Source organism: Ranitomeya imitator, chromosome 1 (assembly GCF_032444005.1).
Source record: "Ranitomeya imitator isolate aRanImi1 chromosome 1, aRanImi1.pri, whole genome shotgun sequence".
Classification (NCBI taxonomy): Eukaryota; Metazoa; Chordata; class Amphibia; order Anura; family Dendrobatidae; genus Ranitomeya; species Ranitomeya imitator.
This window is the reverse complement of record NC_091282.1, coordinates 476078325-476098544: the sequence shown is the minus strand read 5'-3', so window position 1 is coordinate 476098544 and position 20220 is coordinate 476078325. Positions and strand designations below refer to the sequence as shown.

General features: G+C 41.6%; 1 protein-coding gene across 1 annotated transcript in view; it reads left to right on the top strand.

Moving 5' to 3' along the window:
- Positions 1 to 18673, top strand: part of TEK (TEK receptor tyrosine kinase) — a 206198-nt gene extending 187525 nt beyond the window's left edge. The window contains exons 19-23 of the mRNA XM_069765358.1: positions 14134 to 14204; positions 15327 to 15367; positions 15824 to 15920; positions 16206 to 16305; positions 18176 to 18673. Of these exons, the coding sequence (XP_069621459.1) occupies positions 14134 to 14204; positions 15327 to 15367; positions 15824 to 15920; positions 16206 to 16305; positions 18176 to 18250 (384 nt within the window). The 3' untranslated portion in view covers positions 18251 to 18673. The remainder of the gene's footprint in view (positions 1 to 14133; positions 14205 to 15326; positions 15368 to 15823; positions 15921 to 16205; positions 16306 to 18175) is intronic.
- The last annotated feature ends 1547 nt before the right edge of the window (positions 18674 to 20220 follow it).

Below are 20220 nucleotides of genomic sequence, written 5' to 3'. Positions count from 1 at the left end.
TCTGTGGACGTCGAGCACTCAGACCATCCTCATGGAGTCGGTTTCTAACCATTTGGGCAGGCACATGCAAATTTGTGGCCTGCTGGAGGTCATTTTGCAGGGTTCCAGCAGTGCTCCTCCAGATCCTCATTGCACAAAGGCGGAGGTAGCGGTCCTGCTGCTGTGTTGTTGCCCTCCTATGGCACTCTCCACGTCTCCTAGTGTACTGGCCTGTCTCCTGGTAGCGCCTCCAGCCTCTGGACACTACGCTGACAGACACAGCAAACCTTCTTGCCACAGCTCGCATTGATGTGCCATCCTGGATGAGCTGCACTACCTGAGCCACTTGTTTGGGTTGTAGAGTCCATCTAATGCTACCACGAGTGTTAAAGCACAACCAACATTCAAAAGTGACCAAAACATCAGAAAGCATTGGTACTGAGATGTGGTCTGTGGTCCCCACCTGCAGAACCACTCCTTTATTGAGGGTGTCTTGATAATTGCCAATCATTTCCATCTGTTGTCTATTCCATTTGCACAACAGCATGTGAAATTGATTGTCAATCAGTGTTGGTTCCTAAGTGGATAGTTTGATTTCACAGAAGTTTGATTTACTTGGATTTATATTCTGCTGTTTAACCCCTTTCTGCCATTGGACGTACTATTCCGTCCATGTGGGGTGGGCCCTACTTCCCAAGGACGGAATAGTGCGTCCAGCATGATCAGCCGCACTCATGGGGAGAGCGCGGCCGGGTGTCAGCTGACTATTGCAGCTGACATCCGGCACTATGTGCTAGGAGCAGTCACGGACCGCCCCCGGCACATTAACCCCAGGCATACTGCGATCAAACATGATCGCAGTGTTCCGGCGGTATAGAGAAGCATCGCGCAGGGAGGGGGCTCCCTGCGTGCTTCCCTGATACCCTCGGAGCAATGCGATGTGATCGCGTTGCTGCGAGGGTCTCTTACCTCCTCCTCCCTGCAGCAGGCCCGGATCCAAAATGGCCGCGGGGCTGCATCCGGGTCCTGCAGGGAGGTGGCTTCACAGCGCCTGCACAGAGTAGACGCCGGGAAGCTTTACTGTCACTGTCACTTTACTGTGATGTCCCCCCTGGGGCAAAGTAAAAAAAAAAATTTACATGTGTAAAAAAAATAAAAAAATTCCTAAATAAATAATAAAAAAAAAAAATATTGTTCCAATAAATTATTCCTTTATCTAAATAAAAAACAACCCGACCTATAAAACTGTCCCACTAGTTAACCCCTTCAGTGAACACCGTAAAAAACAAACAAAAAAAAAAACCGAGGCAAAAAACGCTTTATTATCATACCGCCGAACAAAAAGTGGAATAACATGCAATAAAAAAGACGGATATAAATAACCATGGTACCGCTGAAAAGGTCATCTTGTCCCGCAAAAAACGAGCCACCATACAGCATCATAAGCGAAAAAATAAAAAAGTTATAGTCCTCAGAATAAAGCGATGCAAAAGTAATTATTTTTTCTATAAAATAGTTTTTATCATATAAAAGCGCCAAAATATAAAAAAAGATATAAATGAGGTATCGCTGGAATCGTACTGACCCAAAGAATAAAACGGCTTTATCCATTTTACCAAAAGCGGAACGGTATAAACACCCCCCCCCCAAAGGAATTCATGAATAAAAAAATGTCACGTGCCCGAAAAGATTACCAATAAAAACATCAACTCGTCCCGCAAAAAACAAGATTTCACATGACTCTGTGGACCAAAATATGGAAAAATTATAGCTCTCAAAATGTGGTAATGCAAAAAATATTTTTTGCAATAAAAAGCGTCTTTTAGTGTGTGAAGGCTGCCAATCATAAAAATCCGCTGGAAAACCCACTATAAAAGTAAATCAAACCCCCCTTCATCACCCCCTTAGTTAGGGAAAAGTAAAAAAAATTAAAACATGTATTTATTTCCATTTTTCCATTAGGGTTAGGGCTGGGTTGGGGCTAGGGTTAGGGCTACAGTTAGGGTTGGGGCTAAAGTTAGGGTTGGGGCTAAAGTTAGGGTTTGGATTACATTTACGGTTGGGAATAGGGTTGGGATTAGGGGTGTGTCAGGGTTAGGGTTACCGTTGAGATTAGAGTTAGGGGTGTGTTTGGATTAGGGTTTCAGTTATAATTGGGGGGGTTTCCACTGTTTAGGCACATCAGGGGCTCTCCAAATGCGACATGGCGTCCGATCTCAATTCCAAACAATTCTGCGTTGAAAAAGAAAAACAGTGCTCCTTCCCTTCCAAGCTCTCCCGTGCGCCCAAACAGGGATTTACCCTAACATATGGGGTATCAGCGTACTCAGGACAAATTGGACAACAACTTTTGGGATTCAATTTCAACTGTTACCCTTGGAAAAATACAAAACTGGGGGCTAAAAAATAATTTTTGTGGAAATTTTTTTTTTTATTTTCACGGCTCTGCGTTATAAACTGTAGTGAAACACTTGGGGGATCAAAGTTCTCACAACACATCTAGATAAGTTCCTTGGGGGGGTCTAGTTTCCAATATGGGGTCATTTGGTAAGGGGGTTCTACTGTTTAGGTACATTAGGGCATCTTCAAACGCAAAGTGACGCCTGCAGACCATTACATCTAAGTATGCATTCCAAATGGCGCTCCTTCCCTTCCGAGCTCTCCCATGCGTCGAAACAGTGGTTCCCCCCACATATGGAGTATCAGCCTACTCGGGACAAATTTTACAACAACTTTTGGTGTCCAATTTCTTCTGTTACACTTGGGAAAATACAAAACTGGGGGCTAAAAAATATTTTTTGTGGGGAAAAAAAAGATTTTTTATTTTCACGGCTCTGTGTTATAAACTGTAGTGAAACACTTGGGGTTCAAAGTTCTCACAGCACATCTAGATAAGTTCCTTGGGGGGGTCTAGTTTCCAAAATGGTGTCACTTGTGGGTGGTTTCAATGTTTAGGCACATCCGTGGCTCTCTAAACGCAACATGGCGTCCCATCTCAATTCCAGTCAATTTTACATTGAAAAGTCAATTGGCGCTCCTTCGCTTCCGAGCTCTGCCATGCGCCCAAACAGTGGTTTACTCCAACATATTGGGTATCGGCGTACTCAGGACAAATTGTACAACAACTTTTGGGGTCCATTTTCTCCTGTTACCCTTGGTAAAATAAAACAAATAGGAGCTGTATTACATTTTTTGTGAAAAAATAAACTTCTTGAATGTGGTTTTGAGCACCTTGAGGGATGCAATTTGTAGAATGGTGTCACACTTGGTTATTTTCTATCATATAGACCCCTCAAAATGACTTCAAATGAGATGTGGTCCCTAAAAAAAAATGGTGTTGTAAAAATGAGAAATTGTTGGTCAAATTTTAACTCTTATAACTACCTAACAAAAAAATGTTGGTTCCAAAATTGTACTGATGTAAAGTAGACATGTGGGAAATGTTAATTATTAAGTATTTTGTGTGACATATCTCTGTAATTTAATTGCATAAAAATTCAAAGTTGGAAAATTGTGAAACTTTCAAAATTTTCGCCAAATTTCCATTTTTTTTACAAATAAACGCAGGTAATATCAAAGAAATTTTACTACTATTATGAAGTACAATGTCACGAGAAAACAATGTCAGAATCACCAGGATCCGATAAACACAAAAGAAAAAAGACTCGACCAATAATGGTATGCACACCCATAAAATATGTGAAAATATAAAAAAATGTTTAATACACCTCAAAGAACATGACAAACATATAAAACCATTTAAAAAGGTCTGAGTACAGAACCATAAGTCACCACACCTAAGTACAAATATCATGAAATAACAACACTGCATGGATAAAGTGCTATATATATACAAGATGTATCCTGTCTAAACATGTAACGGTCCAATATGACATACATGAATATATAAAGGCCGAAACAATTGCATACGTAAACCTGTAGTCGTACACTGACAGATAATCTAGCAATAAAATCACTGCAATTCAGTGTTTGGTATATAACAATATAAAGTGTTATATCAGCATGCTGTTTAGCCAAGATGATGGCAGTACCAAGATAGATATATAAATGCGGGCTACAAGCATGTGCCAGAAAGCCTCAAATATGACATACATGAATATATAAAGGCCGAAACAAATGCATTCGTACACCTGTAGTCGAACACTGACAGATAATCTAGCAATAAAATTACTGCAATTCATTGTTAGGTATATAACAATATAAAGTGTTATATCAGCATGCTGTTTAGCCAAGATGATGGCAGTACCAAGATAGGTATATAAATGCAGGCTACAAGCATGTGCCAGAAAGCCTCAAATAGGCATACACTGGTACTCCCCTGCAATCAAATAATAACCCAATGGGTGCCAAGATATAAGAAAAAATGGGGGGAGTAAAGATAGGAAAAAATATTCCAAAGGAACGGCATGAACACTGAACATTGGTATACCATGAGCCCAGATGCCTAATGGAGACAGGAGACAGGCTTAAAGGGGTGAGGCGAGAGAATCACCAGGATCCGTTGAAGCGTTCCAGAGTTATAACCTCATAAAGGGACAGTGGTCAGAATTGTAAAAATTGGCCCTATCAATAACGTGCAAACCACCCTTGGGGGTAAAGGGGTTAAGTGTTCCCTTTATTTTTTTGAGCAGTGCACATGCATTTCTCCTTGAACGCCTGAGAAATATAGGTCTTTGGAGACATTGTTCAGAAGAACAGCATATTTTGATTAAAAAGTTGATTGGAGAGTGTAAAACTTATAAAGAAGTGCATACAATGATAGGTTGTTCATCTAAAATGATCTCCAGTGCTTTAAAATGGAAAGCCAAACCAGAGACGTGGAAGAAAATGTCAGACAACCCTTCGAATGGATGGAAGAATAGCCAGAATGGCAAAGGCTCTGCCAATGATCAGCTCCAGGATGATCAAAGACAGTCTCAAGTTACTTGTGACAGTTAGAAGATGCCTTTGTGAAGCTAATCTCTTAGCAAGAAGTCCCCACAAAGTCCTACTGTTACAAAAAAGACATCTACTGAAGCGCATACAGTTTGCCAAAAAGCACATCAACTGGCCTAAAGAGAAATGGAAAAACATATCGTAGACTGATGAAAGTAAAATTGTTCTATTTGGGTCCAAGGGCCGCAGACAGCTCGTCAGATGACCCCCAAACTATGCATTCCAGCCACAGTACACTCTGAAGACAGTGAAGCGTGGTGGTGCAAGCATCGTGATATGGGCATGTTTCTCTTACTATGGTACCAACCTATTTACCGCATATCAGGGATCATGGACCAGTTTGCATATATTAAAATACTTGAAGAGGTCATGTTGCCTTAGGCTGGAGTCACACTCAGCGTTAGACAATACGGTCCGTATATTACGGCCGTAATACGCTGAAAAGTCCCCAAAATAGTGGTCCGTAGCTCCTCCGTAGGCAGGGTGTGTCAGCGTTTTTTGAGCATGGCATCCTCCGTATGTAATCCGTATGGCATCCGTACTGCGTGTTTTTATCGCAGGCTTGCAAAACCGACATACGGCTATACAAGGGATCCATGTGTAAAAAAAAAAAAAAAACATATACTGTCTATATATATATATATATATATATATATATATATATACTAGATTGTGGCCCGATTCTAACGCATCGGGTATTCTAAAATATGCATGTCCCCGTAGTATATGGACAATGATGATTCCAGAATTCGTGGCAGACTGTGCCAGTCGCTGATTGGTCGAGGCAACCTTTATGCCATCATCGTCGCCATGGCAACCATTATGACATCTACGTCGATACTGTGCCCGTCGCTGATTGGTTGAGGCGAATTCGCAGCAGACTGTGCCCGTCGCTGATTGGTCGAGGCAACCTTTATGACATCATTGTCGCCATGCTGTGCCCGTCGCTGATTGGTCGAGGTCTGGCGGCATCGGGTATTCTAGAATATGCATGTGCCCGTAGTATATGGACAATGATGATTCCAGAATTCGCGGCAGACTGTGCCCATCGCTGATTGGTCGAGGCAACCTTTATGACATCATCGTCGCCATGGCAACCATTATGACATCTACGTCGATACTGTGCCCGTCGCTGAATCAGAAACGTGGGATTTCTACGTCCTTTATGACATCATCGTCGCTGTGCCCGTCGCTGATTGGTTGAGGCCTGGCGGCCTCGACCAATCAGAGACGTGTGATTTCTACGTTGATACTGTGCCCGTCGCTGATTGGTCGAGGCCTAGCGGCCTCGACCAATCAGAGACGCGGGATTTCCAGGACAGACAGACGGAAAAACCCTTAGGCAATTATATATATAGATGTCAGTTGACACATATATGTATATATATTACTTCATACAGCGCTAGATAGCTTTAAAGCCGGTAATTCAATTACCGGCTTTTGCTATCTCCTTCCTAAACCCGACATGATATGAGACATGGTTACATACAGTAAACCATCTCATATCCCCATTTTTTTGCATATTCCACACTACTAATGTTAGTAGTGTGTATATGCAAAATTTGGCCATTCTAGCTATTAAATTAAAGGGTTAAATGGCGGAAAAAATTGGCGTGGGCTCCCACGCAATTTTCTCCGCCAGAGTAGTAAAGCCAGTGACTGAGGGCAGATATTAATAGCCTGGAGACGGTCCATGGTTATTGGCCCCCCCCTGGCTAAAAACATCTGCCCCCAGCCACTCCAGAAAAGGCACATCTGGAAGATGCGCCTATTCTGGCACTTGGCCACTCTCTTCCCATTCCCGTGTAGCGGTGGGATATGGGGTAATGAAGGGTTAATGTCACCTTGCTATTGTAAGGTGACATTAAGCCAAATTAATAATGGAGAGGCGTCAATTATGAAGCCTATCCATTATTAATCCTATAGTAGTAAAGGGTTAAAAAAACACAAACACATTATTAAAAATTATTTTAATGAAAAAATCACAAAGGTTGTTGTAATATTTTATTCTACGCTCAATCCACTCACTGAAGACCCTCGATCTGCTCGAGTTCATATGAGGACAACCAGCAGAGGGCGCCCTCTTATGAACTCGAGCCTGGGAGCTTTCTAGGAAAGTTCCCACGATCTAGGGACAAGCAGCAGAGGGCGCCTCACCGCAAATGAAGGTAAATATAGGTCATTGACCTACTTTACCTTCATTCCCCGGGGTGTTGCAGCCACGAACAACGCTGCTTTAGCAGAGCTCGTGGCTGCAAAATATTTTAACCCCTTCAGATGGATTTACATCGTTGGACGTTACAGATCTTCGGAAGGTATGGATATTGTTGGTTTTTTTTTTTGTTACAGATCGAGGGTCTTCAGTGAGTGGATTGAGTGTAGAGTAAAATATTACAACAACCTTTGTGATTTTTTCATTAAAATAATTTTAATAATGTGTTTGTGTTTTTTTTTAACCCTTTACTATTATAGGATTAATAATGGATAGGTGTCATAATTGACGCCTCTCCATTATTAATTTGGCTTAATGTCACCTTACAATAGCAAGGTGACATTAACCCTTCATTACCCCATATCCCACAGCTACACGGGAATGGGAAGAGAGTGGCCAAGTGCCAGAATAGGCGCATCTTCCAGATGTGCCTTTTCTGGGGTGGCTGGGGGCAGGTGTTTTTAGCCAGGGGGGGGGCAATAACCGTGTACCCTCTCTAGGCTATTTATATCTGCACTCAGTCACTGGCTTTACTACTCTGGCGGAGAAAATTGCGCGGGAGCCCACGCCAATTTTTTCCACCATTTAACCCTTTAATTTAATAGCTAGAACGGCCAAATTTTGCATATATACACTAACATTAGTAGTGTGGAATATGCAAAAAAAATGGTGATATGAGATGGCTTACTGTATGTAAACCAGGTCTCATATCATGTCGGGTTTAGGAAGGAGATAGCAAAAGCCGGCAATTGAATTACCGGCTTTAAAGCTATCTAGCGCTGGATGAAATAATAATATATATACATGTGTCTCACTGACATATATATATATATATATACCTATTCTATGTGTACACATTTATTCTACCTATTCTATTGTAAGCTGTCAGTGTGATTTTACTGTACACCGCGCTGAATTGCCGGCTTTTCTCTCTAACAGCGCTGCGTATTTCTTGCAAGTCACACTGCTGGTCCGTGTGTAATCCGTATTTTTGGGGTTTCCATAGATTTTCATTGGCGTTTTTTTTGCGCAATACGGTGACAATCGCAGCATGCTGCGATTTTCTACGGCCGTAGAAAGCCGTATAATACTGATCAGGAAAATACGGCAGATAGGAGCAGGGGCATAGAGAAGCATTGGGACGCTTGTTTGGCGAGTTTTACGGACGTATTTTCTGCGCTCTTACGTCCGTAAAACTCGCTAGTGTGACTCCAGCCTTATGCTGAAGAGGATATGCCCTTGAAATAGGTGTTTCAACAAGACAATGACCCTAAACACACATGGAAACAAGCAAACTCTTGGTTCCAGTCCAACAAAATTGAGGTTATGGAGTGGCCAGCCCATTCCCCAGACCTTAATCTGATGGAACACTTGTGGGGTGACATAAAAAATGTAGTTTCTGAGGCAACAAATGCCCAAAAATTGTGGGATGTAGTTAGGGTCGTACTGGGGTATCTGGGGCCCATCAGGGGAATGGACTCTTGGGGCCCACCCTGCAGCTATATGCAAATATCTGTCAGTCATTATCCCCATTATAGAGGAGCATCGGCTGTAAAACACAGGCGGCTCCTGCACATCTACTGTGCGCCCCCATAACTGGGATGTATAATTACGGTAGTTTATATTAATGGGTTCTTTGGTTAAAACAAGTTATCACCGATCCATGGGCTCCACAGGATAGGTGATTGCTTAGGTCCAACCATTAGAAACTGAACCGATTGGAAGAATGAGGAAGTTATATCGCTGATAGGACACTTATCCCCATTTTAAAATGGAGCGGTAGGTGGGATATCTGACTGCGGCTCCATTCATTCTCTTTCTAGAAGAAAACAAGTGCAGCCACTGAGGGAATGAATGGATCAGTGGTCAAGTTGGAAATGCCACTCCAGTCTAATGAGGATAAAAAGTTCCACATTTTGCTTAATGGGTCCAAGCAGTTTGACCCCCACCAATCAATACATTATCACTTATCCTGTGGATAGGTGATTACTTTTTTCCACAGGAAACCCCTGTAAGTGCATCTCTGCAGCTGTGTTCCAAGTATCTAATCTCTAATGGAAATAAAGAATCTTCTAATTAATATCAGAGAGAACAAATGACCGCCATACACAACACAATCCCCTATACTAAGACAAATACCACCACATACAGGAAGAAATACACCATGACCAGACCACACCATGACCAGACCACAAAGTGACCAAATAATACTACATACAAGGGACAAATACCACCACATCATGACCAGAACACATATTACCACCACATAGTGACCAAAAAATATGACATATTACCAGCATATAGGTACCAAATAATACCACATACAAGGAGAAATACTGCCACACCGGGACCAGACCACATAGTGACCGAATAATACAATACTGATTATAAATACAAACCGCAATACTAACAACACTGTTATTACCACCAGTGACATTATACGCAAGAGCTCTGTAGATAGTGTCAGTGTACAAGTGAAATATTTAGAATTGAGAGTCCTCAGTGGTTGATACCTTTTAATGCCTAACTGAAAAGATGGTAACAAATTGCAAGCTTTCAAGACTTCTCAGGCCTCTTCATCAGGCATTCTAAATATTTTTCGATCTACAGGCTAACACGGTACCAAGATATATATCTTTAGTGTACAAGTAATACAGTGATCACCAGTAATACAGTGATCACCAGTGACATTATACACAGGAGATCTGAATATAGTGTCAGTGTACAGATAATACAGTGATCACTAGTGACTTTATACACAGGAGCTCTGTATATAGTGTCAGTGTACAGGTAATGCAGGGATCACCAGTGACATTATACACAGGAGCTCTGTATATAGTATCAGTGTACAGGTAATACAGGGATCACCAGTGACATTATACACAGGAGATCTGTATATACAGTAGTGTCAGTGTACGGATAATACAGTGATCACTAGTGATATTATACACAAGAGCTCTGTATATAGTGTCAGTGTACAGGTAATACGGGGATCACCAGTGACATTTTACACAGGATATCTGTATATAGTGTCAATTTACAGATAATACTGTGATCACTAGAGACATTATACACAGGAACTCTGTATATATTGTCAGTGAACAGATAATACAGGGATCACCAGTGACAATATACACAGAGCCTCTGTATATAGTGTAATTGTACTGATAATGCAGTGATCACTAGAGACATTATACACAGGAACTCTGTATATAGTGTCAATGTACAGGTAATACAGGGATCACCAGTGACATTATACACAGGAGATCTGTATATAGTGTCAGTGTACAGGGATCACCAGTGACATTATACACAGGAGATCTGTATATAGTGTCAGTGTACAGATAATAAAGTGATCACTAGTAACATTTTATGCAGATCTGTATATAGCATCAATTTACAGATAATACAGTGATCACTAGTGACATTATACACAGGAGCTCTGTATGTAGTGTCAGTGTACAGGTAATACAGGGATCACCAGTGACAATATATACAGATCTGTTAATAGTGTCAGTGTACAGGTAATACAGTGATCACCAGTGACATTATACACTGGAGATCTGTATAGTGTCATTCTACAGATAATAGTGATCACTAGTGACATTATACACAGGAGCTCTGTATATAGTGTCAGTGTACAGGTAATACAGGGATCACAAGTGACATTATACACAGGAGATCTGTATATAGTGTCAGTGTACGGATAATACAGTGATCACTAGTGATATTATACAGAGCTCTGTATATAGTGTCAGTGTACAGGTAATACAGTGATCACTAGTGACATTATACACGAGATCTGTATATAGTGCCAGTGTACAGGTAACACAGTAATCACCAGTGATATTATACACATGAGATCTGTATATAGTGCCAGTGTACAGGTAACACAGTGATCACCAGTGATATTATAAACAGGAGCTCTGTATATAGTGTCAGTGTACAGGTCATACAGTGATCACTAGTGACATTATTCACAGGAGCTCTGTACACAGTATTTAGTGTGCATGTACATGTAATACACTGACTCACCAGTGACGTCTGTAATTGAAGTCCTTCATCTTCGCTTTTCTTCTTCAACCAGCATAGACTGCCGTCACTTCTTCCAGCCAGGACTCGGTCTCTGCAAAAAATAACACAGTCATCAATAGCTGATCACTTCCAGAGCACATTTTCCCTGACTTCTACACTACGTCAGATGAAGAAAAGAGACATAGTACCGCCCTGCACAGTAGCAGGACCCCCCTTTTGTTCCCTCCACGAAAAACAGTTTCCTAAAAAGTAAATTATATTACAGTAGTAATAATGTCTCTAATTGGACCCTAAAGAAATTATGTTCCCCACTTGTTACCATAAACTAGTATAGCATGTTCCTCATTCTGGCCTGAAAACAGTAATTAAGTCCCTCATCCTGGCCCCCCTTATTTAATAATCTCACCCAGCCTGGCCCCCAGATATCCATCCCGCTTCCCCAGCTATATATATATATATATATATATATATATATATACTGGCCCTCATATATCCCTTGTCCTGCCCCACCATATATCTCTCTTGGACCCCCATATATCATTCCTGGTCCCACATATATGCAACCTGACCCCCATATATATCCATCCTGGTCCTTTGTCCTGCCCCCCTCCCCCATAGATCCATATTGGCCCCTCATATGAATGCATCCTGGCTGTACAATATATATGCATCCTGGCTCCCCATATATCCAGCCTGGTCCCTTGTCCTGCCCCTCCTTCATATACTGTGCCTTGCAAAAGTATTCAGCCCCCTGGAACTTTTGAACCTTTTCCCATATATCATGCTTCAAACATAAAGATACCAAATGTAAATTTTTGGTGAAGAATCAACAACAAATGGAACACAATTGTGAAGTTGAAAGAAATGTATTGCTTATTTTAAATTTTTGGGGAAATTCAAAAACTGAAAAGTGGGGTGTAAAATATTATTCGGCCCCTTTAACTTAATACTTTGTTGCGCCACCTTTCCTGTGATTACAACTGGAAGTCGCTTGGGGTATGTCTCCATCAGTTTTGTAGATCGAGAGGCTGAAATTCTTGCCCATTCTTCCTTGGCAAACAGCTCGAGCTCAGTGAGATTTGATGGAGATCATTTGTGAACAGCAGTTTTCAGCTCTTTCCACAGATTCTTGATCCATCCTGGCCCCACCATATATGCATTCTGGCCCTCTCATATATATCCATCCCGCTTCCCTAGTTATATATAATGGCCCTCAAATGTCCCTTGTCCTGCCCCACCATATATCTCTCCTGGACCCCCATATATCCTTCCTGGTCCCTTGTCTTGGCTCCTCCATATATATGCAACCTGCCCCCCTCCCATATATATGCTTCCTGGTCTCTTGTACTACCCCTATATATCCATCCTGACCCCACATATATGCAACCTGCCCCCATATATATGCCTCCTGGTCCCTTGTCCTGTCCCCCTCCCCATAAATCCATCTTGGCCCCCATATATATGCATTCTGGCCCCCTCATATGTATCCTTCCTGCCCCTTCCATATATCTATCCTGGCCCCCCCATATATCCATCCTAGCCGCCCGCCCCATATATGCATCCTGGACCCTTGTCCTGCCCCTCCCATAAATCCATCCTGGCTCCCCCATATATCCATCTTGCCCCCCCATATCTCCATCTGGCCCCTTGTCCTGCCCTTCCATATGTATCCAGCCGGCCTCTTGTCCTTCCCCTGGCCCCTTCCCCCATATGTGTATACATCCTGGCCCCTTTCCCCTGTATGTATATCCATCCTGGCCCTCTCCTCCCCGTATGTATTTCCATCCTAGCCCCCTTCTCCCCAGTATGTGTATCCATCCTGGCCCCCTTACCCCCATATGTATATCTATCCTGGCCCCCTTCCTCCTGTATGTGTATCCATCCTGGCCCCCTTCCCCCGTATGTGTATCCATCCTTGCCCCCTTTCCCCAGTATGTGTATCCATCCTGGCCCCCTTCATCCCATATGTATATCATACATTGTAGATTGTACAATGTATTGTGTATCATACATTGTAGATTGTAAGCTCTCACGAGCAGGGTCGTCTTATTTTGCTTTAATTATTGTATTGTTGACGTTGTTACTTATGACTTTTGTGTTTGAAACTGTTAAACTGTAAAGCGCTGCGGAATATGTTGGCGCTATATAAATAAAGATTATTGTTATTATTATATCCATCCAGGCCCCCTTCCCCCGTATGTATATCCATTTTGGCCCCCTTCCCCAAGCATGTGTATTCATCCTGGCCCCCTTCCCCCTGTATGTATATCCATCCTGGCCCACTTCCCCGTATGTGTGTCCAACCTGGCCCCCTTCCCCCAGTATGTGTATTCATCCTGGCCCCCTTATCCTCGTATGAGAGGAAAAAAAAACATTCCTCTTACCTGACTGCACTCCCGGTATCGTCCCAGAGGTGAATGTGTACACTTGCCAGTATCCATCGGGACGCGCGTCACAGTGGTTCAGGTAATGAACGCTGCATGCGTGCGCCCCTGCACATACGCGGCCTGTGCTTTAAAAGGGCTTGTGCCCCTAAAAACTGCAGACTTTTTTTCCCTCCTCTCCTTCCCACAGCCAAGGGCCCACTGAGGATTTCCCCGGTGCCCCGCCAAGCCAGACCGACCCTGGATGTAGTCCAAGCATCCTGGACTGGAATAAGTTGACAGGTGCCAGATTTTGGTTGACTCTATGCAACATGTTCATTTTTTGTTATTTTCTGTAAAGTAGTTAAAAATTATATACATTTCTCTTCATGTTTTAAATTAGAAAACAGTGTGCAATGTTCCCAATGCATGGAAATAAAAACTAGTATAAAGATTTTGTGATTAATTCATGTTTTTGAACACATTACTATTATTTTGAACACTACTGTATGTTTTAGCGTTCTCTCAAACATGTCTGTTGGTTATTTTCTATCTGGTATACTTATCTGATTTAATGGAATTTTCTAGGGAAGACTTCCGGTTCGATGGATGGCAATTGAATCCTTAAACTACAGTGTTTATACGTCAAACAGTGATGTGTAAGTGTACTGCTGCTTTTTCTAATTTTCTCTACATGTGAAACATCGAATTATTGTATATTAATGTATAACTATATGATCTCGTTAAAAGCTGGCATTCAATTAAAGGCCAATATTGATATGCCGTAATAAGTGTCTGGAAAATACTTGCTCTGCTAGTTCTATAGCATCCCCGGACTTCAATGAAAAGCTGCAGACTGCTGTTCCCTTTTCTCTCGATGGGTAGGGGTTCCAAGGTTTGCAGATTAACTGCATATAAAAACCCCTGATGCAGGGCCAGCGTTAGGGGAATAAAAACTGGGCATCTGCCCAGGGTCTCCATTCCCAATTACCTCAGCCTGTAGAAGCCAGGAACAGCACTGATAATGTCAGTCCTGCATTATTAGTGTAGTTTCCAAGGTTGGGAGTGCAGAAGGCGCTTTGATGACATTATGGGCATGTAACAACCTTGCAGGTGTATGGAAGAATTAAAAAAATAAAAGAGATAGACTGGTAAGTTCTCTACACTGATGTGTGTGTAATGTATGGGTATATGGCACGGAGTGTGTGTATGCAATATCGAACGTGTAGAATTCACATACTAATAATACCAACATTATAGATAACAGTTTGGTGTAAAAATGTTGGCAGTCGTTCAATGAACAAGTAAGATGATGTTCATTCATCAGGTATTTGGATCATTTATGCGGAAACAAAAGTTACTGCTCTCGGCAGCCCATTTCCCAGGATATGTGCTGTCGAAAATATGACACTTAATGGGGACATAGCCTCCTCCAGCTAATAAATATATTTTCCATGTGAAATGTTTTTTAAATTGGAAGTGGCTGATAGACAAGACTGTTCACATGCTTCCCCGTCAGCAGCAAGTTTGTGGACAGGAGTACTATGCGGTCTGTGAGGAAGGTTGCATCAAGTGCAGGAGGAACACCTATAACACCAATATTACTATTGAGTGCCATAAAATCACGTGCCCAACAAATTTGTTAAAATAAAGATGATATGGATAACCCCATTAAATATTGTGGCTAAGTCTTTCTTTAGGTATAAATTCTTGGCATAAATTTTCAGGTAGCTTTCATGCTCTACATATGAGACAAACATTTTTCACGTGTTTCATTTTAGGTGGTCATTTGGTGTTTTGCTATGGGAAATTGTCAGTTTGGGTAAGTATTTGGTTTTCAATATATGTAACAGATATTCCACTTAAAGTCCGTGTCACATGGGACTGGGATACCATAATAAATAGACCTAGCATCGATGGGAAAATGAAAAGTGCTACTTATACTGTGCTACTCACCTGACTATGCTTTAGTGTCCTAAATGTAAATCCTAAAAAATACAAAATGTATCACATTTGCATTTGGTCATTTCATTTTAGGTAAGACTATCTTTGCATTTTAGCCTACTGTTAATGGCTCCATCGGGGCTTACACTTGAATCCCTGGAAAACGTGAAATGAAATGTCTGAAAATAAGTGTGTGCCTAGCCTTACACTAAATTCAGTGTTGTGCCCACACCAAATAAATACTCATTCAGATTAAGAGTTTTGAAAAATACCAGTAAAGGTGTAATATTGATTTAAAATTAGTGATGACAATGAAACTTTATTTTGATCACAGGTGGGACTCCATATTGTGGTATGACTTGTGCGGAACTTTATGAGAAGCTACCACAAGGGTACAGACTGGAGAAACCATTAAATTGTGATGATGAAGTGTAAGTCATATTATTCTCCAGTCTCTGTTTTATCAGTCATAAAGGAAGATAGTTTGGTTGTACAAAATGACAACTGGAGTAGGCTTTCAACTGTTTTGGGCTTTTGCATAAGACATAGTTTTGCTGGCCTCACATGTGGCATGACTTTACTGTATTGCCCTTTTACTATTTTATTTTCACTATTTTTATTTCTCCTATGTTGAAACCACTGCTTTCGGTTGCTCAAGACATCACTAGCCTCTTTATAATATGGTTGCAGTAATCCGTGTGCTTATTGACTTACAGGTATGACCTTATGAGACAGTGCTGGCGTGAAAAGCCATATGAGCGACCATCATTTGGGAAAATACTGGTTTCTCTGACACGAATGCTTGAGGAAAGGAAGGTGAGAACTGTTGGTTTTGGATTAAGCAATAGTCTGCATTTTACTTCATTTGTGTCAATTGTGTAACTACTTGCTGTTATTGAAGATTTTCACTGCAACTGAGTTGAACATAGACAGAGAATAAAGCTCAATGCTCTAATCCAACGTGATTCTTCACAGGAAGCAAAGGTGTATTTTCTCTTATGAACAGTAAAAAATAGTGCTAGATGGACCTCGAGGATTATGGAAGCTCAGCCAAAGCCTTTCCTTCTTAGAATAGGTCTAAGCCTGTGGGAGTCCTAGGGCCATTGGACGTCTAGATTCACATCTGGGCATAAGGAAAGCAGCAGTGAGCCATTTTTTTTGTGGGAAAAATCATCAAATTTCTTTGTGCAGTCAGCTAGCCAAAGTACATCTTAGTCCAGTAATTCTTAAGGTATGTAAAAAATGAGTTTTATAAGGCGTTTTTAGAGCAGAGAGTGAAAACTCTCCAAATCCTCCACAAAACCTTGACATTTCTAAGTTTTAGCTCCAAAATCTCAGTGTGAACACACCATTAGGCCGGTTTCACACGTCAGTGGCTCCGGTAAGTGAGGTGACAGTTTCCTCACGTACCAGAGCCACTGACACACGTAGACACATAAAAATCAATGCATCTGTTCAGAGGTCATTGATTTTTTGCGGACCGTGTCTCCGTGTGCCAAACACGGAGACATGTCAGTGTTCGTGGGAGCGCACGTATTACACGGACCCATTAAAGTCAATGGGTCCATGTAAAACACGTACCGCACACGGACGTTGTCCGTGTGCAGTCTGTGTGCCGTGCAGGAGACAGCGCTACATTAAGCGCTGTCCCCCCCACTGGTGCTGAAGCCGCGATTCATATCTTCCCTGCAGCAGCGTTTGCTGCAGAGAAGATATGAATAAGTGTGTTTAAAATAAAGATCTATGTGCCCACCCCCCTCCCACCCCTTGTGCGCCCGCCTGCTGTTCTGAAAATACTCACCCGGCTCCCTCGTTGGCTGTCGTTTCTTCCTGTTCTGGCCGCAGCTTCTCCTGTATGCGGTCACGTGGGGCCGCTCATTTACAGTAATGAATATGCAGCTCCACCTCCCATAGGGGCGGCCCCACGTGACCGCATACAGGAGAAGCTGTGGCCAGAACAGGAAGAAACGACAGCCAACGAGGGAGCCGGGTGAGTATTTTCAGAACAGCGGGGGGGGGGGGGGGGTCGTGGGGGGGTGTGGGGAGGGGCGCACAGGGCTTGGGGGAATGCACAGGGGGTGGGAGGGCGGTGGGAAGATAGATCTTTATTTTAAACACTATTATTCATATCTTCTCTGCAGCAAACGCTGCTGCAGGGAAGATATGAATGGAGCTTCAGCACCAGATGCTGGTACGTGTGGTACCCAGCACGGTGCATGTGGTACCCAGTGGGCACACGGGCGGCGCACGTGTGCCACACTGATGTGCCACAAAAACATTGGGGCACACGGACACGGATAATTCCGGTACCGATTTTTTCTGGTACTGGAATTATCTGGACGTGTGAGACTGCCCTTAAACAGGTCTAGTATACTGGAATGTGGTCAAGGTTTTCCCAGCAAAAAGACCTGCCTTTTTTACAGTCAGGATTGAATACGAATGTCAGCCAACACAATGATGCTTAACAACAAATTTCACCCTAATATACAATTCCTATACCAAGCTTCTTTAAGTAGAAATTTACAGTCAAGAAGATCATTTGGGATCTGTTTGGATTAATTGAAAACAGATTAGGCACATCATAGCTTCCACTATTATTAAAAACCCATGATGCTATTGTAAACAGTGCCACATATTTCTAGCCTGAATCTATGCCATCATTCTAATGCATGCTTTTATTTTCTAGACCTATGTGAATACAACACTTTATGAGAAGTTTGCATATGCGGGTATTGACTGCTCAGCAGAAGAGGCGGCATGAAGTCCCATTTATATCTTTAGACTGTCGAGTGTGAAGTATCATATTCGGAAAATATGTTTTAGTGTCAGCTTCAAGTGTAAATGTTTATAGAACTATGTAAATACGATTTCTTCTATAATTTAGGGTTACCCTAGTTTTCTGCATGTATTACTTTTATGAGCAGAATTGTTAATTTACCCAATTTTGTGTATCCTATTAACAAATTACAAAATCTACATTGTATATATGTTGTTGTGGCTCTGGGTTATATAATATCTGATATGTCAGAATAGTCTAGCATTTAGAAAAATGGCTCTGTACATGGAAATATTATGTTATGGCACAGGATATCTGAACTTATGCACATTGTATAGATATAGGTTTTATATTCTATGTGTGATTGACTTGAATGTAGTATGTTGTAATAAAGTATTTCACGCTATAGCCAGTTGCCATACGGCTGTGGAGTGCCATGTCTTTGAAGATATTTTCTACTAGAAACAAATGTGTACATGATATGAAAGCTATAATACCCTCGATACTGAATAACTGCTCTGCTGAGCCAAGGGAGATAGACCTTCACTCGGAGATACGCATTAGATTGCTGGCGATTCAACAAAACCAGTGGGTTCGGCGGCCACCTTTAGTCTAATGTATATGAGGTCCTTAACTTTGCGATAAAAGCTTAAATCTGTGGAAATGACAAGAAAAATCACACGACCGATGACATGATCAGGGAGACCATAAATGCTCTAATAAATGTCACCTGCTTAACCCAGCAGGGAGTATGGCGTTGTCTCAAAATTGCTAAAATAGACACATCACCAGGCCTGGATATCATACACCCCTGAGCACTGCAGAAATTAAGTGCCGTGATAGGCTGACCATTATTTTTTATTTTCAAAGATTCCATAACAGGGTCTATACCACAGTAGTAGCACATAGCAAAGGCGGTGCTAATATTTCAATAAAAAAAGGAACAAAAACTATACCGGAAAGTTATGTGCAGGTAAATTTAACTTCTGAGGAGTTTGATAAGGTGCCACATAAAAGGTTAGTACTAGTAATGAGCAGTGATAAGGTGTTATTTGAGGATGCTAACCAAATGACATCAGCGTGCTCGGAAAATAGGTTTGAGTCCCAGCGCCTACATGTCTCGCAGCCTAATAGGCAATTCCTGCATGTGTTGGGGCTGTCAAACAGCTGCAAGACATGCAGCTACGGGGACTCAAACATTTTTCGATCACACCAAAGTCACTCGGTTAACACACATTCGATCATGACCAATTACTACATAAAATGAGAAATTGGACTAGGGGAAAGCAACTGTTAACAACTGGCTCAATGATGGGAAACAGTAGGTGATTATTACTGGAACACACTCGGACTGTCTCACAGTTAACAAGTGAGGTTACCACATGGGTCCATATTGGACTCTTTTTAACATATTTATTAATGACCTTGTAGTGGACATATCAAATAGAATTTTAATTTTTGCTGGTGACTACATTACCGAGTTTAGTACCAACAATGAGGATGATTACATAATCCCCTCTGTAATATTAACCCCTTTACCCCCAAGGGTGGTTTGCACGTCAATGACCAGGCCAATTTTTATAATTCTGACCACTGTCCCTTTATGAGGTTATAACTCTGGAACGCTTCAATGGATCCTGGTGATTCTGACATTGTTTTCTCGTGACATATTGTACTTCATGATAGTGGTAAAATTTCTTTGATAGTACCTGCGTTTATTTGTGAAAAAAACGGAAATTTGGCGAAAATTTTGAAAATTTCGCAATTTTCAAACTTTGAATTTTTATGCAATTAAATCACAGAGATATGTCACACAAAATACTTAATAAGTAACATTTCCCACATGTCTCCATACCATCAGCATAATTTTGGAACCAATTTTTTTTTTTGTTAGGGAGTTATAAGGGTTAAAAGTTGACCAGCAATTTCTCATTTTTACAACACCATTTTTTTTA